This window comes from Coregonus clupeaformis, chromosome 15 (assembly GCF_020615455.1).
Source record: "Coregonus clupeaformis isolate EN_2021a chromosome 15, ASM2061545v1, whole genome shotgun sequence".
NCBI classification, from domain to species: domain Eukaryota; kingdom Metazoa; phylum Chordata; class Actinopteri; order Salmoniformes; family Salmonidae; genus Coregonus; species Coregonus clupeaformis.
The window spans coordinates 46,825,407-46,846,325 of NC_059206.1; the positions used below are offsets into that span (position 1 = coordinate 46,825,407).

At 41.6% G+C, this 20,919-nt stretch overlaps 3 protein-coding genes and 1 non-coding gene across 4 annotated transcripts; 2 read left to right on the plus strand and 2 right to left on the minus strand.

Annotated features, from left to right (window-relative positions):
• Window positions 1-35: 35 nt before the first annotated feature.
• On the plus strand, window positions 36-6,904 carry helq (helicase, POLQ like). Its single transcript, XM_041897854.2, has 18 exons — window positions 36-674; window positions 804-1,458; window positions 1,641-1,819; window positions 1,948-2,148; window positions 2,313-2,385; window positions 2,479-2,576; window positions 2,850-2,948; window positions 3,092-3,237; window positions 3,358-3,597; window positions 3,765-3,906; window positions 4,046-4,150; window positions 4,290-4,497; window positions 4,660-4,817; window positions 5,040-5,138; window positions 5,550-5,723; window positions 6,075-6,188; window positions 6,392-6,526; window positions 6,684-6,904. The coding sequence occupies exons 1-18, from the start codon at window positions 489-491 to the stop codon at window positions 6,765-6,767; spliced, it is 3,096 nt and encodes a 1,031-aa protein (XP_041753788.1). The 5' UTR covers window positions 36-488; the 3' UTR covers window positions 6,768-6,904.
• A 2,513-nt stretch (window positions 6,905-9,417) lies between these two features.
• On the plus strand, window positions 9,418-16,422 carry hpse (heparanase). Its single transcript, XM_041897855.2, has 12 exons — window positions 9,418-9,931; window positions 10,777-10,916; window positions 11,247-11,375; window positions 11,676-11,849; window positions 11,994-12,165; window positions 12,793-12,840; window positions 13,452-13,545; window positions 13,651-13,757; window positions 14,355-14,469; window positions 15,185-15,309; window positions 15,419-15,571; window positions 15,750-16,422. The coding sequence occupies exons 1-12, from the start codon at window positions 9,708-9,710 to the stop codon at window positions 15,907-15,909; spliced, it is 1,641 nt and encodes a 546-aa protein (XP_041753789.2). The 5' UTR covers window positions 9,418-9,707; the 3' UTR covers window positions 15,910-16,422.
• trnat-ugu lies at window positions 11,533-11,608 on the minus strand. The gene has a single exon. It is a non-coding gene; the product is annotated as a tRNA-Thr (tRNA).
• Window positions 16,423-16,509: 87 nt separating the features above from the next.
• LOC121583133 (myosin light chain 5-like) lies at window positions 16,510-19,501 on the minus strand. The gene is made up of 4 exons (XM_045225450.1): window positions 19,481-19,501; window positions 19,164-19,271; window positions 18,902-19,030; window positions 16,510-16,752 (listed from the first exon to the last, which is right to left on the minus strand). Exons 1-4 carry the CDS (start codon window positions 19,499-19,501, stop codon window positions 16,609-16,611), a joined length of 402 nt encoding a protein of 133 aa, XP_045081385.1. The 3' UTR covers window positions 16,510-16,608.
• Between the last annotated feature and the right edge of the window lie 1,418 nt (window positions 19,502-20,919).

Genomic DNA, 20,919 nt, shown 5'->3' on the forward strand with positions numbered 1-20,919 from the left:
ATCTTTGCTCGTCTCTGATTGGCTAATACGTTAGACTCATGTTTACAAATTCATAATGATAGTCTCTGTACTGTATGTAGCCAGTTAGTTACTCTTCAAAATGTCTTCTCTATTTTATATTTTTTTTGTCTAGGTTGTTCAATACGGTTTGGTAGTAAGCCAAGTTTTAACCATGTCTAGTCAATGTAGCTACTTTCAGCTAACGAAAGACGGTTGAGTTTGCTCACTTAACATTTGGCGTTAACTTAGCCAACGTTTTAACGTTAGCTATCTTATTTTTTTCAAGATAGCTTGCCAACTCACTCAGTCAGCCAAGTTGACTTACTAAAAAATTAATTGGGGAGCTCACCCTGTCAGCCAACATGATTGTATTGGATTTACTAACGTTACTTAACTAGTAGCTTGCTAGCATGCCAACATGGCTGGTATGCTACTAGAGTTTGCTTAGGCTAACGTTCGTGAGGTGTCAGACAGAGTCAGGTTTTACAATGAGTGCCGAAATCAAAGTAAAACGACAGTCCTCGAGGAAGAGGTCCAGGGATAGTCTAAGAAGTCATCTCACGCCCGTAAAGAAAATAACCAATGCTTCTGGACGACAATGTCCTGACAACACAGGACAGATAGAGCTTCCAAGAGCAGCTATGGACGAATCCATGGATGCAAAGTTTAGTGAGGTGGGTAGCAAACTAATATCACAATGGTGCATTATACACTTTATGTGGTCTGATGATGTTACTGTAATCAACATGATATTGAGTGAGTTACAAGTGCATTTACTGTTTCTCAATGTTGCTTTTTTGCAGTATTGCAGTGACACTGAGGACTTTTTTGGGGGCTATGACAGCATTGTAGGCGACAGCTCTTTCCTGGCAAAGCTCGATAGAGTGGAGCAGAACATGAGACAGCATGACATTGACCATGCAACCAGCAGATGCCCTGTGGTTCTGCTGTGTGACAAACCTGACTTCACCTCACTGAAGTCTTCAACCGACAACTGTCCGAAACAATCATGTGATGACTCAATGACAGAATCAATCCTGGAGGGCTTAACGGATGATGCTTTCATAGACGTGCCAAGCTCACAACTCGCCTTTCTACAAGACCTCCAAACAGCAGACAGGAACTGCTGTACAGATGAGGACAAAACCTCCACGCCTATGAGACATCCTGAAAAGTCTGTCAGCACTGAAGATAGAAATGAGAGGCATATCGCCCCCAAGGCAAAGAAGAGTGTGTCAGATCATCTGAAAAGAGCTATGATGGCTAATGCAGCAGCTCCTTCTAGTTTCTCCCGGACTGCAGTGCAGAAGGAGGCCGTAGTTACAGAGGAGATCAACGTTGCCATGCAGGCTATGGAATCTGTCTCCATGGAGACAACAGACCTTGGGCCTTTCTTTGGTCTTCCCACCAAAGTTAAGGAGCTGATATGCAATCTCAAAGGAATCAAAGATTTATATGGTGAATAGCTTTCTATTCCTTTTCCCTGTCTAATTGCATGTCCTCACTATAGTTCTGCATCAACTTTATCTTGGCTATGTTTTCAAAGTGTCTGGTTGTCTTGCTAAGTGTGAGTAATTTGAGCTCTTGCCCTGCTTCATATTCCAGAGTATCATCAATAACAATGCTCTCTTATATTTCAGAATGGCAGAAAACTTGTCTAAACCTGGACTCAGTTCAGCAGAGGAGAAACCTCATCTACTCTCTGCCCACCAGTGGTGGGAAGACTCTGGTGGCTGAGATTCTTATCGTCAAAGAGCTTCTGTGCAGAAAGAGGGATGCCCTTTTCATCCTACCCTACATATCTCTAGTGCAGGAGAAGGTATTGTGGTCATTATGTTTTATTTATGAAATGTCTATAATTCCCCTTTCATCCAACTGTACAAAGGGATTATAATTAAACATTTGTCAATGGCAAATCTGTGCACTGTATTTTGCATGCATTCCCAGGTTCGAGGGTTGGCCAGTTTTGGCCTGGAGCTGGACTTCATGGTGGAGGAATATGCTGGCAGTAAAGGCAGGTTCCCTCCAGTGAAGAGAAGGGGCAAGAGGTCCTTGTACATCGCCACTATAGAGAAGGCACACAGCCTGGTAAACTCCCTCATAGAGGCCAAAAGACTGGACAATGTGGGGCTGGTGGTTGTGGATGAGGTATGCAAATATCTTATTACATTAACATCTGAGACATTATCATTACAAAACATAGAATAGTCACAAACTTGACACAAAAAATGTATCCTCTGATGCCTTGTGTATTTGATGCAATCAATTATACTGTACTGTAGTATCCAATTATTTCGCAATCTCCTTATTAGCTCCATATGTTGGGTGATGGTAGCAGAGGAGCTATCATTGAGATGACTCTAGCCAAAGTGCTCTATATCAGTAGTAAGTGTGACTGCTATTCTTACCCTCATTATATTCATGGTGAATGACGATGTTTTGAAAATGTGTGGAAAACTGATTTTCTTCTTTACACAGAGTCAACTCAGATCATTGGAATGAGTGCTACTCTGGGCAATGTCCAAGATATACAGAAGTTTCTGAAGGCAGATAACTACACTAATGACTTCAGACCGGTATGATATTTCCTAACCACAGACTTGATCTACGCAATGCTATTTTATCCTCTGTGGTATGCCTCCTTGTTTGTGAGAGTCCACGTACAACTGTAAGTCGCTCTGGATAAGAGCGTCTGCTAAATGACTAAAATGTAAATGTAAATGTAATGAAAATCACCCAACGTATTCTTTGAAAGCTTAGTTAAAACCAATAGAAGCTAGACTGCGTGTTGTGTACTCCATTGTCTCTGTGATGGTTGGCCACTGATAGTCATGGTGTTTCTGTTTCAGGTCGAGCTGAAGGAGTATGTGAAACTGAAGGACAGCATATACGAGGTGGACCCCAAGGAGGAGGAGTGCTTCAGGTTCTCTCGGCTGCTGAACTTTAAGGTATAATCATCCATTTGATTTGAAGAGCCATCAATTGTATATTTAAAGACATACTGGACTCCAGTGCCAGGCAGTCAGCTTTTGAAGGCTGACACCCATTGAATTTGAAGTCTTAGCACCTGACTAATCCGTCTGTTTTCCAGTACTCCAGTGCAATGCAGAAGGTCGATCAGGATCATATTGTTGCCTTGGTGACTGAGGTCATTCCAAGCCAGTCGTGCCTTGTCTTCTGTCCCACCAAGAAGAACTGTGAGAACGTGGCTGGGATGATCTGCAAGTACCTGAAAGAGTAAGAGGACATCTTTATATTTCTCTACTCTGTATTCCAAATTATGGTCAGCCTGTCCAGTGGTTGTGATTGTGTGGATTGTGATCGATCCAACATGCCACTTCTTCTTGAATTCTCCAGGGACTTTATCCAGCGCAAGCAGGCAGAGAAGGCTGTGTTGCTGGGTGAGCTGAGGAGCAGTGGGAACGGCTCCCTGTGTCCGGTGCTCAAGAAGACGGTGCCGTATGGCCTGGCTTACCACCACAGTGGGTTGACCAGTGAAGAGAGGAAGCTGGTGGAGGAGGCCTACTCTGCTGGGGTTCTCTGTCTCCTCACCTGCACCTCTACGCTGGCTGCAGGGATCAACCTACCTGCTCGGAGGCAAGTCAAAGCAAGGAAGCATAACCTGTCCGATTACTTTACTGCTACTAAGGCTACAAGGATCAGCTTTTTTCACGAGACATGTCATAACAGAAGTTGCATCTCTGTGTTAGATCGTGACAGTTATTGTAGACCTAATTGGATCCCTCATTGTGTGTTTGAACCAGGGTGATTCTGCGTTCTCCGTATGTGGCGGCAGACTTCCTGAAGAGGAGCCAGTACAAGCAGATGGTGGGGAGGGCTGGACGGGCCGGGATAGACACTCATGGAGAGAGTATCCTCATTCTACAGGACAAAGACAAAGTCTTGGTAAATAACAGCTACAACCATAACAATAGTAAACCTATGCATGTAGTACTATGGAATGACATCCTTATGTTTACACGTTCTGACATTTATAGCTGACTCATCTAATGCATTGCTCCTGTCCACCTTTTTGTATTTTCAGGTCAAAAAGCTTGTATGCGCACCAATGGAGATCTGTAAAAGCAATTTAATGCTGAATAACGGAAAGGGTGTCCTGAGTCTCATCCTATCCATCATTGGATTAAATGTACTTCTTAAAAATATCCATAAGTGAATTATAGAAAAATCCAGTTCCCTTTTTAAATGTCTCTTTTTAGCAAATAACTTGGTCTTAATGAATGAATTGATGATACTGTTTTTGACTGTTTTCTATTGTCTAACTTCAGATCACGAACAGCTTAGAGCAGGTCAGGGACTTCATGAGTGGCACGTTGCTCTCGGTCCAGGTGAAACAGGTGTGCTTGGAGAGGAGCCTGTGGGAGGTGACACAGGAGTGTGTTGAGCTGCTGAAAGAGAAAGGCCTCGTCACCGTTTCCACAGAGCCACAGGGTGGGACTCTGCAGGTCACCAAGCTAGGAAGAGCTACTTACAAAGGTGAACTACTCTCAAACTCGCCAGAACTGGTGTTAATTCCATTTCTATTCCCATACAAGGAAATTGTTCATAGCAATCAATTTAAATCCTGTTACAGAGATGTTTTTTTTCTTCTATGAATCACACTAAACACTGTAGCATTATCTGCCCTCTCCTCCCCAGGCTCAGTGGATCTGACCTACTGTGATGTCCTGTATAGAGACCTGTCTAAAGGCCTGGAGAGCCTGATGCTGAATAGTTTCCTCCACCTGGTCTACCTGGTCACACCCTATGACATGGTCTCCCAGTGCAAGCCTGATTGGATGGTCTACTTCAGACAGGTTAGAGCCCAGGCCTGATGTACTTCTTGGTTGTCTACATTAATTACATGTAGATTGGTAGGTAAAATACCTCGAATAACAATTGAGTTTTTATGCATTTATGAAAATATCTAATAATGAAATACATTTCGTATATAATATTGTTTTGTGCAATAGTTTGTCTTCCGCAGTATTTAGTACAGCAATTATTGTGTAAGAGTTTGTTTTGCTTATCAATTTCAGTTCACAATGTTATCAGCTGTGGAGCAAAAGATGTGTGCAGCAGTTGGTGTGCCTGAGAGTTTCGTTGCTAGAAAGGCTGCTGGACAGAATGTCAAGAAGGTAAGAATATTGAGGAAGCATGGCATGATTTAAATACTGTTAAATCAATAGTGTCATATTTTCACAGTTCCCTAGGTTGAGAGATTATCATTGGCTTGGGGTATTATGAGGGCTTATACTTGAGTACGTTGGCTTAAAACCATTATTAAATTAATCTCTAGATTAATCCTCTTATGTTTTTGTAGCTTTTTTCTCTTAACCCCTATATGAAGGCAGACTTAACTAATTTAAGTAATGAAGATAATGAACCCTAAATCTCTTGTGGTGTGAATTCAAATCTGCTCTCTACAACTGATCATTCATGTAATAACTGTAACGAGCCAATTCTGTTGTACTATGTCTACTGTCTTTACCAAAGAAGTAGGAATCATTCTACTTCTATGGTCCTTCCCCTCTGCTCTGTTCCCCCAGAATGTGGACCAGGTGGTGGTGAGCCGGCTGTACCTGGCCCTGGTGCTGCTGTCCCTGCTGAAGGAGACTGACCTGTGGAGCGTGGCCGACAGGTTCCAGCTCAGCCGGGGCTTCATCCAGACACTACTCAGCTCCTCCTCAGTCTTCTGCTCCTGCGTGTTGCACTTCACCGAGGTAGCTACCAGCATAGATGTCATATATTATAAGGTTCCGTCCAAACAGAGCCACATCCTAGTCTCTTAGCAGTGTTACAAGAGCTTTAACTTCAGTCCTCCATTTTTGTCATTTAGCAGACGCTCTAATCCAGAGCAATTTACAGGGTTAAGTGCCTTGTTCAAGGGTGCATCGACAGATTTTTTTCACCTAGTTGGCTCGGGGATTCGAACCAGCTCGGTTACTGGCCCAACGCTCTTAACCGCTAGACTACCTGCCGCCCACTACTGAGAATAGCTCCTAATTTCTATGTTATTTTGCTTTCTCTTTTGACCCCAATGATCTCACTGTGCCCTCTCTCTGCGTTATCAGGAGCTGGAGGAGTTCTGGCCCTTCAAAGCTCTCCTGACCGAGCTTACCCGCAGGCTGACCTACTGTGTCCAGGCAGAGCTCATCCCTCTCATGGAGGTAGCAGGAGTCATGGAGGTCAGACTTTAAAAAATCTCAATTCATTTTATTGGCATTATAGCATCCTGATAATGTCCTACTTACCTGGCAACAAAAGGTCCAAAGAAAACATATCCACATCTTGGTATCCAGTCATAAGAGCTATTGTCCTAGCCAAAGTTTTCCTGCATTGTTCCAGATGCTTTTTGCATGCTTGTAACCCTTCGATCTGCTTTTGACAGGGAAGAGCCAAGCAGCTATACAATGCTGGATATAAGACTCTGGCTCATCTGGCCAACGCTGACCCAAACGTTCTCGCCAAGACTGTGGAGAACCTCTTCAAGAAGCAAGCCAATCAGATTGTTGCTTCTGCAAAAGTATGACAATATACGTACAATTGTGCTGTTGTTTCCTTCCTAAATCCATATAGAGTGAATACAAAAAAGGGTTATAGAAAATTGGATTGAGATGTGACAAACATTTGCAGAAGTTGTACCCTATTTGATCATTGTCCTCCTGTGGTGTCTGTTTCAGATGCTGCTGAATGAGAAAGCTGATGCACTTCAGGAGGAGATGGATGATTTATTGATGATGCCTCTTAATCTCCTCTCTTTGTAATATGTTGCTGCAGTGTATTTATTGTGTGAAGATTACTTTTATTTAGCTTGGTGTGTTAATATTGTTTTATAGTGGTGTATCATATTGTTTATAGTTTATAGGAGTGATATTAAAAAATATATTTTTGTGATGTGGAAGATTTCTTTTTTTTTTTTAAAGGTAATATTTCGATCCCATAGAGATGAATAAGATGCTACTGTGAGCATCAAAATCATGAAAGAATTCACACTCAGTGATTAATTGGTCATTTATATAACAGCATGTCAATCATTTGACAGGCTTCCAAAGGCTTGACCCAATATCAGTGAGTAGTGGGACATAGTAGAGTAGAGTACTTGACTTATTTATCTATCACCTTCACCTTCTCTTGGTTTTATGATAAAGAATCGGGTTTCAATGAAGTTATTTTCTATAGTTGAATTCTTCCAAGTAGCAGCAGCAGCAAGTTCTACAATAGGTTCAGTGGAAACCTGTCATTCAGGGCAGGTGATGAGCCCCACTTGTTTAGCAAAATTTAAAAACTTTTTTGCCTGTTAATTTGGGATTAATACGTGTCACATATCAGTTTACAATTGTTTTTTTATGAATAAAAATAATTGATAAAACCGCATACAAACTTTTTTTGCTTTCTTGAATAAGGCAGCTCCAAAATGTAGGTGTTTCAGCCTAGCTCAGCGCTTTCTGTGGAGGCAGGGCAGCCAGGGGGACACTACCTCACTGCAAAATCTAAGGGTAGAGCTCGAAAATTCAAGCCCCTTGGGTGCTGCCATAGAGTTACATTAGAAGTGCCCGTCCAAGAAGGCTCAAGGTCATTGGCCACAGATAAAATTACGTAAAATCACGTTATATCTACAGTAGCTTTGATTGGACTGATCATGTCAACATCATACTTAAAAAATCTTAGCTAGCAGTCATCGTCATGAATCAAGTCGACAATCTACTGGCAAATCCTTTTCAAACCTTGTCATATGAAAATAAATTATAGATAAAACGTATCGGTGCTCATCGGCAGTTGGAAATCGCTAATTCAACAATGAGTGGTTTGGAAGGAATCAGTGGCTAACTGCAAGCATTGCAAAGCAATCACTAGCCTGCTATTCAGTGGAGTGGGTGTGTGGTCCCAATTCTTGGTTTAAGGGTCTCTTTTCCAAGCTTAAAAGGATAAACATTCAACATTGGCCATGATGTCAATCCAGCATGACTTCTGCCGAGCTCAAAACAACTGGAAACTCGAAATGGGAAATCTGACCTCCGTGAGTTCAAGACAACTGGGAAAATACGTTAGCCCGTTTTAGAGAAATGTAATCATCGAATATTGTAAGAGCTTTCATTCTCTGCTTATATGCCCCGTTTATTTATCCTACGGTTCTGACTTGGTGTATACTATAAGAACGGCCCATGTTTTGAATTCTGTTGCTGTACATTTCAAAAGTGCTGAACAAATAGTTATATTGGCTACGTCCGTCCTAGCTTGCTCATTAATGTCTTAATCAAAATGTTGGATTGCCTCATCAGTAGAAACCACATTTGTTTAAGCAAGTTAGCCATATCAGCAATGTTTTTTTAAAGGCAGTAAATGAGGCTGAATGAACTGTTTCGCTGCCAGACAAGGCACCGCTGATAGCCAGGTATAGCAGTGGTAAGGTAAGTGGGACTGCTGTTGGGACTCTGCTGTTGGGACAGCTTTATGTAGGCCCTAACAGTTTGTGGGCACCGTTTGTCACCGTTATAGTGCAATTAATGTATTGTTTAGTGTTGTGTTGTGTTGTGTAGTGGCTTTGCTGGCATGCATATGTTAAATTGCGTCAATTCAAAATCTGGTATAGGAACAAAAAGAGGTGAACACACGTCTTTTAAGATATACTAGTATTTTAATTAATGCAAACACTTGAATGGTAAATATGATGTTCGTATATACGGCCCACTGAAAAACCACGCAGGGCAGACAGAGAACTGAGCCATTGTTATAAGTTCTTCTTTAAATACTCTGACAGAGATAGTTTCCGCTCCCTGCTGGGCCTGTCAGAGTAGAGGCTGGGTGTGGTTTAAACTTACCCAACCTATCGATGGCGCACAGGCTGGTCCCAGCCCCTTGGCGCTTCACTGTTGCCGGGCATTAGTTGTTATTTTTACAACTTGTCTCGAGTCAGCAACCTCAGACATAGTTTTCTTCTTCATGTTGCAGTACTTTGTCCTTGAGCGGTTTAACAAAGAGGCAGTGTGTGTCTGTGTGAATCACAAATCTGTCTCAGCCTACCCCCTAACGGTTCCTCACATTAATCACAGCTTGTTATGTTAAACAATCTATATCAGTACAGCACAAACCTATTATGTTTAATCATTCACGTATTCTTTATACGCTAGGCATCACATCTAGTTATAAGAAAATATATCCCAACACATTTATTATTTTTTGCCTCACTAAGATTTACATGTTAAAATCGCCACCGAACAGGTTACATCTCCATCACTTCACTTCTCACACATCTCTCACAAGAAGGTGAGTATGGAAATGTACTTTTCGGAATAAGAGTCCCAAGCGATGCAATAATAAACATCTAAAATGTCTTATTTCAAAATCATGCGGGCCTACTGTGTTGAGACCGCCCCTACACGATCATGACCATGCACGCGAGCCTAGTTAACGTTGCTATACTGTGGCAGCCTATCGCACCCAAGCTTCTGCATTAGTACTTTGTTGTTATGCATTCACGGCAGATAGACAAAAGATGCTTTGCTTTCTGTCGTTTGGACCAGGACTACACCAAGGACTTTTCTGGACCAGACAATTTAATCCGACCATAACTGCATACGAGTTTACTAACGACAACGATGGATTTACACCGATCGACGCATTTATTGGGATAGTGAGGGACTACGAGCATCAGTAGATTTGGGTTGTAATTGTCTTACATATTGCTATATAAATTAGAGTTTATCATGATGTCAGGCGTATCAATCTTGGCATTTGTGATGATATCTATTCTATCTCATGGATATTATGTCGGAGCAAGGGTCGAGTCTGCGAGGGATGAGGTACATTTTGAGTCCGTAAATCTGAACGTGGACCTCTCTCGAGTACTCAAGAAAGGGAATGGACGTTTTTTGTCTGTGGCCATAGACGCGAGTCTAGTCGCTGAGGAGAAGTTCATGTACCTTTTAACGTGAGTAAGGCAAGCGTTACTATTTTGAGCCAGTGGTGTGAAGTACTCAAGTAAAAATACTTTAAAGTACTACTTAAGTAGTTTTGGGGGGTATCTGTACTTTACTTTACTATTTATATTTGTGACAACTTTTACTCTACTACATTCCTAAAGAAAATAATGTACTTTTTACCCCATACATTTTCCCTGACACCCAAAAGTACTCGTTACATTTCGAATTTTTAGCAGGACAGGAAAATGGTCCAACTCACGCACTTATAAAGAGAACATCCCTGGTCAGCCCTAATGCCTCTGATCTGGCGGACTCACTAAACACAAATACTTCGTTTGTAAATTATGTCTGAGTGTTGGAGTCTGGCCCTGGCTATCCGTAAATTAAAAAAAACAAGAAAATCGTGCTGTCTGTTTTGCTTAATATAAAAATGTGAAATTATTTATACTTTTACTTTTGATACGTAAGTATATTTGATCAATTACATTTACTTTTGATACATAAGTATATTTAGAACCAAATACATTTAAACTTTTACTCAAGTAGTATTTTGCTGGGTGACTTTCATTTTCTATTATGGTATCTTGCCTTTTACTCAAGTATGACAATTCGGTACTTTTTCCACCACTGTTTTTGGGACAATGGTAATGTATGTGTGTTTTATAAAATGATTACCATCAGTAAAAAAAAAAAAAGACCACAATATTAGAATCAGCCAGGGTCTTATTTTCAATGTTACTCTCTCTAAGTTGTTTCTATCTTTAGCATAACAGAGAAACAGTTCAGAGACCAGCGCTACTTAATCTTATGAAACTCCATAAATACTGAACTAAACCTTCTTTCATTCCACCAGGTCTCCAAAGCTGAGGACATTGGCAAAAGCTTTGACCCCAGCATTTCTGAGATTTGGAGGGACAAGACAAGATTTCATGACCTTCAACCCTAGATTTATACATTCAAATGAGAATCACAAAAACTATGTGTTTGATGCAGGTAAATATGACATACATTGTGACTCATCTGAACTGTGTGTCACATTACACCACAGACATTGTCAGGCATAATGACATATCTCATGAATTGCAATAGCAGCTCTTATGATGTGTGTATGTGTGGTTTGACTGTGGTCACTTGACTTCTCAGCATGATTCCTGTTTGGCATGAGAGATAGAACAGCATGTTGATTCACACAGAGTCAGCTTGAATGCACACAGTAAACCAGGCAGATCTCAAACAATGTCATTAGTTTGAGGTAGCTCTTAGGTCATCAGCTTCTGAGTGACTCACAACCACTTGGTTTCTGGTTCCTGTTTTGCTAATCAGATGACATCTGTGAAAGGCTGGAGCTGCCTCCACTACTGGAAAAGAGACTGAAGCAGGAATGGACTCTACAGGAAATACTTCTTGACAAGGAGGACTTGCAGAGGAAGTATAGGAGTGTAAAGTTCACAGGTATGAACAATGGTCATGCAGGCAGCATCAGTCTAGCTCACAACACACTGGTTCTTTTGTTTAGCTGTTATCTTGGAACAGCTTTTAGTCATTTAGCAGACGCTCTTATCCAGAGCAACTTACAGTTTAGTGAGTGCATACATTTCTTTTGTCATACTGGCCCCCCGTGGGAATCGAACCCACAACCCTGGCGTTACAAACGCCATGCTCTACCAACTGAGCTACACGGGACCATTTCACTTGAGCAAATTCTCTGAAAGAAGAAAACAACATTTAAAATGTGTGTTTTTACCCTGACAGAGTATGCAGTGGATTTGCTCTACTCTTTTACAAACTGCTCTGGATTAGACCTCATCTTCGGGCTCAATGAGCTGCTCAGGACCTCTGAGAACTCCTGGGACAGCAGCAATGCCAGGACCCTCCTACAGTACTGTGAATCTAAACAGTACAGCATGTCCTGGGAGCTGGGCAATGGTAATAATTTTGAGGCCCACATGTATTTACAGTGTTATACTAACTAAACCATCTTTCATTGTGTTAATGACTGAAACTGGGAATTCTCAACTAAATGATTTAGGTATTGTAAGGTTGGTAGAAAAATATCCTGTCTCCCTTTAGAGCCCAACAGCTATGAGAAGAAGGCAGGGATCAGGGTGGATGGATACCAGCTCGGCCAGGATTTTGTTCAACTCCGCAAGATTCTGCGGGAATCCAAACTTTACCATAACACTGGACTCTATGGACCAGACATTAGCCAGCCCCGGGACCACCGGAGAGACTTACTGGAGGGGTGAGAGTTTGTCCCTTTATGTAGCCTATACATAAAGTAGTCCCAATATAGTCCTATTGGACAGGCTGTTGTACTAACTAAAGTAATAGTATTACTGCATACCTTTCTATATTCAAGGTTAAATATCACTTCCACTGTAGTGGGAGACTAACCTCTGGTTTGTCCAGTTCATGGGTGTTTTCTGTCATTTCACAGCCGTATTATACAATAAGCCAGAGTTTATTACTGCTTCTCTCCTTTATATCCACCTGCTGTATGTCTATACCCAAGTAAGGCTGTGGTTCAAACCTTAAAGGGATACTTTGGGATTTTGACAGTGAGTTCATCTGACTGGAGAAGAAGATAAAGGGCCTCATTGCCAAAATCCCAAAGTATCCCTTTAACTGTTAATCGTTACACCAACTCATTCATCTCTTATCTAAAAGGCAAAAAGTATACCAAACATATCCTGGCTCTTTTCCCTATTGGGAAACGGCTTTATTTTTACAGTCTATGGGACAAACTCTCATCCCTCAAGTGTCTCCGGTGGTCTCAGGGCAGGTTAATATCAGATCAATAGATTCTTCTTACATAACTATCAATCATGTGGGATATGTTGAACAATCATATCCCATTTACTTTTTATAGGTTCTTGGAGAGTGGGGCAGAAGCAATTGATGCATGCACCTGGCACCAGTAAGTTGAACTGTCCCTCGTGTAGCACACAATGATAAGGTCAGATGTCACGTGTTGCTGCCTTTGACTTTGACACACACACAAACACTGAACAAACACAGGAATAGTTTATGAGCGTGCCTGTGACGTTGGGAACGTGGGTTTGCCACAAGGGGAAAGAGGAACTCAACAGAACTGTTTGTAAAGGCTTGCACTGACCAGACTTCACATCCCACTGGGAAGTTCAACGTCTAGTTTTGATTTACATTTGGTTGAGTTGTCAACTAACGTGAATTCAACGTGAAATCTAGTCAACAAAACATTTCACATGTCATCGAATTTAGGTTAAAAGTTGCATTAAAAAAAGACAAAATGCCCTTATGTTGATAACTTAAAAAAATTCAATCAGTTTTCCATGTTGATTCAATGTCATCACATTGGGTTTTTTGGGTTGAAATTATGTGGAAACAACGTTAATTCAACCAGTTTCATTTCCCAGTTGGGTGAGTGTGTCAGATGAGAGATATGGTCTACAGACCATATAATCTGAAAATGTGATTTTATTCATACTGATTCTGTTGTGTTTGATATGAAGACTAAACTCATCCTTGATTACTCTGCCCTTCTATTAGTTATTACGTCAATGGAAGAGACACGTCTCTAGAAGATTTCCTAGACCCTGAGGTGCTAAACACTTTGGCCCTAAAAACACATGAAGTCATGGAGGTAAGGAAGAATAAATAAACAAATGTACATGTTTATAGATGTACTATACATTTATTGTAGTTCAGTAAGGAAGTGAAATGGTTCTTCTGTGTCGCGTGTCCTCAGACCATTGAGCTGGCGTCCCCTGGGAAGAAGGTGTGGCTTGGAGAGACTAGTTCTGCCTATGGAGGCGGGGCTAAGGGCCTGTCTGACACATTTGTCGCTGGATTCATGTGAGTGTGTGTGTATGCTTGTGTTTGTCAGGATAGATAGATAGATAAACCCAGTCAGTATCACACCCTGATACCATGTGATAATTTTAGTCTGAATTACTCTGGAGGTTGTAACAGGCAGCCTAGTCTCGCTTGCCAGACTCATGGTGCTCCACTGTGGGAAGAGAGACTACATACCTGCAGCCTCATTACGCTGGCAGTAGTTGAGTCAATTGTGTCATTAGTCTACGGTCATGGAAGGGAATCTCTGCTATTCCGGAACATGTGGTTTTCATTGAATTTACAGGTCACCTGTGAGCCTCATGATCAGTCTTTCAACCATGCCCTCTTCCAGGAAGACTTACAATAGTAGTCTCACATGCAAAAAAAATGAAAGGAATGCCACAAAAATGCATGGGTCCCATGATGTATCCAACATTGACTCAATCAAGTGTGAGGGCAGTAGGTTTTTACGTAGGATTACATATTTCATTCTCATTGAATAAAGTTGGTTGTATCTAGATCAGATTATATGTGTCAGAATCTCTTTGCAAATAAAAACTTCGGAATGTATTAAAGTACTGTATGTGGTGTAAAATAAATGTTTAATGATTACAGGTGGCTGGATAAACTGGGCCTGGGTGCGAAGCTTGGATTGGATGTTGTCATCAGGCAGGTTTTGATTGGATCTGGGACTTACCACCTGGTAGATGATAACCTGGATCCACTTCCTGTAAGAAATATTCCTGTTTATTCTCCTCTGTATTCTGAATTCCTGAAAAAACACCAATGATCCAAGTATTTGTTGATTGTGACAATAGTTTGTCTATTCTATGAATTTTCCCATTTCTATATAGTCGGGTCCATAATTATTGGCACCCTTGATAAAGATGAGCAAAAAAGACTGTATGAAATAAATAATACAAATACTGACCTATATTGTATGCTCAATTTAGTGAATATTATTCTCAGAGAAAGAGATTTTGTTTAACAAGTCATTTAAAAAATCTATAAAAAAAGATAGGAGTATGAAAATGTATGCACTCACTAACTGTAAGTCGCTCTGGATAAGAGCGTCTGCTAAATGTCTAAAATGTAAAATAAGTCAAAATTATTGGCACCCCTGTTTTTAATATTCTGGCACTCTCCCCTTGCGAGGATAGCGGCACTGAGCCTTTTTCTAAAATGAGATTGGAGAACACATTGGGAGGGATCTTAGACCATTCTTCCATACACAATTTTTCCAGATCCTTGATATCCTTCGTCTGCGCTTATGGACTGCCCTCTTCAATTCAAACCACAGGTTTTCAATGGGGTTCAAGTCCAGAGACTAAGAAGGCCATTGCAAAATGTTGATAGTCTTTTTTGCTCATCATTATCAAAGGTGCCAATCATTTTGGACCTGACCGTATAATAATTTATCTGGTTTATGGTTGTATTACTGGCAGGATTACTGGCTATCTGTTCTGTACAAGAGGCTTGTTGGACCAGAGGTGCTGAGTATAGAAGCATTTTCCATTTTGGGAAAGATGAAAAGAGTACGGGTCTACCTGCACTGCACTAACAAGAAAAGGTATTCCACAATCCAGCTGTATTTAAGATGAAACAACAACCTGTGTTTGTGAATGAGACAGATGTGAGACAACCATCCTGACTGTTCCTCAATGTTCTCTCTTCTCCAGCACAAGCTACAAAAGTGGAGCAGTCACATTGTTTGCTCTGAACCTGAGTAAGATACCTGCGAGGATCGCTGTGCCTGCTATAGTCTCTAACAGCACTGCAGAGGCCTTTGTTCTACAGTCTGAACAGCCTGGCGAGGAGGGACTCTACTCCAAGTAGGCTACCAGTAAACTGTATTCCCATCAATGGGGCCACTAATCTTAAGTTTGTTGCTTTTTATTATTACAGTTTAAGGAAGGGTTTGCTATTGTCTTGCCTTGTAGTATTGTCAATGTAAACAAAGCTATACTACTAAAAATAGAAAGGAGACTTAACGTGTGCTGTGATCGCCAGGTCTGTGAAACTCAACGGAGAGGTATTAAAGATGGTGGATGAAAGAACTCTTCCATCGCTCCAGGGAACTCCTCTTCCTGCAGGAGAACATCTCAGACTCCCTGGTTATTCCTTTGCCTTCTATGTCCTCAGCGAGGCCCAGGCACTGGCCTGCCGATGACCCCAACTGGAGAGGAGGACTTGAGAAGATGGAGGTAAACTCACTGTCTAGACTAAGAGAAGGAAATACTGTACTTGACTATTGCACTAAACAGCTGTACATCTTTGCCAAAGAATGTAAACCAGGTGAATGTGGTGAAAGGATTCAATCATCTTTAAAAATAACTTAAATCACTTTTCATCTACATATATTACATTTTAATATTTTTCAACATGTATAAATAGTCATAATACCTTGTGAGTTGTGTTTAACATTTCAGAGGACTCATAAGGTTTCTGTATGTCTTGGAAGAAATTGCTGTTCAGGAAACACTTAAATGCAATACCTGTTGTACATAAATTATGTTTCATATTTGATGCCAAAAATGTTAGACTTAACTCAACTTGTTTACACTCTGCTTACTTGATTTTCGACTCTGTAATGTTAAGTAGTTGAATAGTGCAATTTTCTATTTTGGTACACTGGGATACAACTTTTTTTTGTTGAGAAAATAAATGCAGTAATGAAATATGGCATGGCATACTATATATGGTTTATATTTTTTGTTATATATTCTCAGTTTATACATATTTAACTTCAGTTGAATCAGAGAGAGGCAGCAATGCAGCGTGTTATTCACATTTCAAACACAGAACAACCAGTAGTACCATCAGCACCTGTCTGATGTTGACAGCACTAACATAGACACTGACAGATCCTTTACTCCTCCTGTCCCTCCCCGTGGGTGATGATGTAACAGAGGGATTTGTAGTCCAGGTTTCTTGCTGGGTCGAAGGTAGACGATTGGAACATCTGCTTAACCTGAAAGGTTTGCAGACAAATATCAGTACAGTATCCGGGTTTTCATCTCTTAGATACCTGAGCTGCTAATGAATCTAATTGTCAAAAAAAGGCATTCAGTTACTGGTTGTTTGGTTGAACGTTAGAATGCTCCAAACTAGTGACTTAAGCGACTTTGAGCGTGGTATGATCGTCGGTGCTGGGCGTGCCAGATCCAGTATCTCAGAAACGGCCGCCCTCCTGGGCTTTTTATGTACGACGCTAGGGTTTACCGAGAAAGGTGCGACAAACAAAAAACATCCAGTCAGTGGCAGTCCTGTGGGTGAAAACAGCTAGTTGATGAGAGAGGTCTAAATAAAATGGCACGAAGCATGCCAGCTAACAGGCAGGCCACAAACAGACAAATAATGACGCAGTACAACAGTGGTGTGCAGAACGGCATCTCTGAACGCACAACTTGTTGATCCTTGTCACGGATGGGTTATTGCAGCAGACGACCACATCATGTTCCACTCCTATAAGCTAAAAACAAGAAGAAGCGGCTCCAGTGGGCACGCGATCACCAACACTGGACAGTTGAGGAGTGGAAAAACATTGCTGGGTCTGACGAATCCTGGTTCCTGTTGCATCATGCTAATGGCAGAGTCAGGATTTGGCCTAAGCATGGTCCATGGACCCATTCTGCCTGGTGTCAGCGGTACAGGCTGGTGGTGGTGGTGTACTGATGTGGGGAATGTTTTCCTGGCACACGTTAGGTCCCTTTTTACCAATTGGGCAACGATTGATCTGAACATTGTTGATGACCAAACCCAATAGAGCATATTTGGGATGAGATAGAATGGGCTTTTTGCAGCATGAATGTACCGCCATCCAATCTGCCGCAACTGAATGATGCCATCGTGTCAGCATGGACCAACATCCCTGTGGAACATATCCGACACCTTGTAGAATCCCTGCCCCAAAGAAGTCAGGCTGTTCCAGAGGCAAAGAGGGGTCCGACACATTCAGTTTACCTGGAGTATAGATGAGATATCAAGCATCACCACCATTCAAACAACCATTAGCTGTTTTACAGTAAGTGATATTCAGTTATTCAGAAGATACACTACATGGCCAAAAGTATGTGGAGACCTGCTCGTCGAACATCTCATTCCAAAATCATGGCCATTAATATGGAGTTGGTCCCCCCCCTTTGTTGCTATAACAGCCTCCACTTTTCTGGGAAGGCTTTCCACTAGATGTTGGAACATTGCTGCGGAGACTTGCTTCCATTCAGCCACAAGAGCATTAGTGAGGTCAAGCACTGATGTTGGACGATTAGGCCTGGCTCGCAGTCGGTGTTCCAATTCATCCCAAGGTGTTCGATGGAGTTGAGGTCAGTGCTCTATGCAGGCCAGTCAAGTTCTTAAACACCGATCTCGACAAATCATTTCTGTATGGACCTCGCTTTGTGAACTGGGACATTGTCATGCTGCAACAGGAATGGGCCTTCCCCAAACTGTTTCCACAAAATTTGAAGCACAGAGTCATCTAGAATGTCATTGTATGCTGTAGCGTTAAGATTTCCCTTCACTGGAACTAAGGGGCCTAGCCCGAACCATGAAAAACAGCCTAAGACCATTATTCCTCCTCCAAAGGTAGCGTTCTCCTGGCATCTGCCAAACCCAGATTCGTCCGTCGGACTGCCAGATGGTGAAGCATGATTATCACTCCAGTGAGTCTAATAGCGGCGAGCTTTACACAACTCCAGCTGACGCTTGGCATTGCGCATGGTGATCTTAGGCTTGTGTGCGGCTGCTCGGCCATGGAAACCCATTTCATGAAGCTCCCGACGAACAGTTATTGTGCTGACGTTGCTTCCAGAGGCAGTTTGGAACTCGGTAGTGAGTGTTGCAACCGAGGACAGACGATTTTTACATGCTTCAGCACTCGGCGGTCCCGTTCTGTGAACTTGTATGGCCTACCACTTTGTGGCTAGACATTTCCACTTCACAATAACAGCACTTACAGTTGACCGGGGCAGCTCTAGCAGGGCAGAAATCTGACGAACTGACTTGTTGGAAAGGTGGCATCCTATGACGGTGCCACATTGAAAGTCACTGAGCTCTTCAGTACAGGCCATTCTACTGCTAATGTTTGTCTATGGCTGTGTGCTTGATTTTTATACACCTGTCAGCAATGGGTCTGGCTGAAATAGCTGAACTCACTCATTTGAAGGGGTGTCCACATACTTTTGGCCATTTAGTGTATCATTGAAATACTGACCAAGAGATGCAAAGGTATCCTTCAGATCTTCTTTGTCAATGAACCCATCTCTGTCCTGGTCGATAAGTGTGAACGCCTTGCCCAGGGAAAGAAAAGGATTACAGAACAAACACCATATATTTTTTCCTTACTCACTATGATTGGGCACATTGCTGTGCTTCCTCATAATATGACTTATGACGAACATGATATATAATGTGTGAGCTCACCTCTTTGAACTCCTGGATCTGTGTCTGCTCGAACATGGAGAAGACATTGGAGGATGCTCTCTGGGCTCTCTTGGCACCCCATTCCTTCTTCTTGGTCTTTCTGCTGGCCTAAAGAGAGGTATTTGTGTAGTTTTGTTAAGTGTTCACTACAGTGTATTAATATGGCACACTAGCTAAATAAACTCTCAGCATTTCTTCTAAGTACGCTTTAAGTTGAAATAGAAATGTTATTGTTTTTAATTGTGTACAATTGTCTTACTTTTCCACAAACAATTAAAATGTGTAATAACAGAAGCCACTCAAACAACTGTCTTTACGCACTGAACATTTTTGCCCATGTTCTATTCACGTGTTTCAGTTTTTTTCACTGAGGGAAATAGATTAAATTTGCTCAACAACCTTCAGTGTTATAACATTTCTTGTGCAATTATTATGAAAGTAACACTACTTTTTACAGCTGGTTGATTATGTCTCTCAAAGCCATCCAGCCCTTCCCAAGATGCACATTACTACAATATGTCCATCACAAAGTAAATGTGACAAGTTTGATAGCAGTGGATTTGTGTTTCTTGATAATTCCAAAAAGCACAATTGATGTATTGCTCTTTATCAGTAGGCCTACATTGCAGTCTTGCCCACTGTCTGCAGCAGAGCGGCATGGGCTACTGCATATCTCAAATGTACCTATAAAATGTTAACTATTCTCTTGAGATAAGCCATTTTGACAAAGCAATGAACAGTTAGACTCAGCTGGCAGGGAATTCCCGGGGAGGAGCTGTAGTTGCTGGCGCCAATGTTTACCACCCCTTGCTGTTTTAGAATTCTATACTTAGTAGTGTTATTATTGGGCCTATATTAGAATCCTGGCTAAATCAATATCTACTCATGTTACACCCTTCATTTTTTGTTGTAGTGCCTTATCTGGGGTGTGAAATTATCATTTGAATCGAATGATCTAATGGTAATGTACATTTGTACATCGAGACAATGAGCAGGACCTACAACAAGAACATTCTGTCGTATTTTTTATTTTTTATTTTACCTTTTTTTAACTAGGCAAGTCAGTTAAGAACAAATTCTTATTTACAATGACGGCCTACACCGGCCAAACCCGGTATTAGTAGAATAAAGACGGAATGTATGATTCCTTTGTGCAACTCGGAAGAGGAGATATTTCAGATGGCACGTACAGTTTCATGCAAATAGGAACAGAGTGGGTAAATACTACCCTCATGAAAAAACGCAGCAACAGCACAATGTGGCCACCTTGTGGTGCTATAACTTTGTCTGAGAACAGGCTGCTACTCCACAGCGGGCTAACTGTCAGGAGGCTGACAGTCACTACATTCTGTGACTGCTGCAGATCCTGTTGCCTACTGCCATTTCTGATGATCTAGTTATCAATATACCATTATCATGAGTAATGGGACAAATGACAGGTAGATGTGATTTGACACTTTTGATCAACCTCTTGGATAGTTATTGGCAAGGCTTCATCTATCAAGGAACCACCTACATCTGGAATTGTGGCTTCGGGCGATGCATTACTTTTACCCCTGTATAGGATTTCCTATTTCCACTACATATTGCCTGGCATTGCAGCACTGATGTCCATAGACGAACTATTCCTGAGTTCACATTTTAGCAGAGGGCTCATTGTGCACTGAGTAGGCCTCGATAAAGAGTGTGCTGAAAGTGAGAAAGAGCACACATAGGTAGACCTGGCCAGACTCACATTGCCTGTGCCTCCGGGGGA

Bases quoted from the DNA above. Each gene is read 5' to 3' on its own strand.
- helq (XM_041897854.2), top strand. From the start codon at position 489: ATGAGTGCCGAAATCAAAGTAAAACGACAGTCCTCGAGGAAGAGGTCC. The intron at 675-803 runs GTGGGTAGCAAA...GCTTTTTTGCAG, and splicing joins TGGATGCAAAGTTTAGTGAG to TATTGCAGTGACACTGAGGA. The intron at 6,527-6,683 runs GTATGACAATAT...TGTCTGTTTCAG, and splicing joins AGATTGTTGCTTCTGCAAAA to ATGCTGCTGAATGAGAAAGC.
- hpse (XM_041897855.2), top strand. From the start codon at position 9,708: ATGATGTCAGGCGTATCAATCTTGGCATTTGTGATGATATCTATTCTA. The intron at 11,850-11,993 runs GTAATAATTTTG...GTCTCCCTTTAG, and splicing joins GTCCTGGGAGCTGGGCAATG to AGCCCAACAGCTATGAGAAG. The intron at 13,546-13,650 runs GTAAGGAAGAAT...GCGTGTCCTCAG, and splicing joins AAACACATGAAGTCATGGAG to ACCATTGAGCTGGCGTCCCC.
- LOC121583133 (XM_045225450.1), bottom strand. From the start codon at position 19,501: ATGGGCAAAAATGTTCAGTGC. The intron at 19,031-19,163 runs GTGAGCTCACAC...TCCCTGGGCAAG, and splicing joins AGATCCAGGAGTTCAAAGAG to GCGTTCACACTTATCGACCA. The intron at 16,753-18,901 runs AATGAGTGAGTT...TCTAAGAGATGA, and splicing joins AGTATGTGGACACCCCTTCA to AAACCCGGATACTGTACTGA.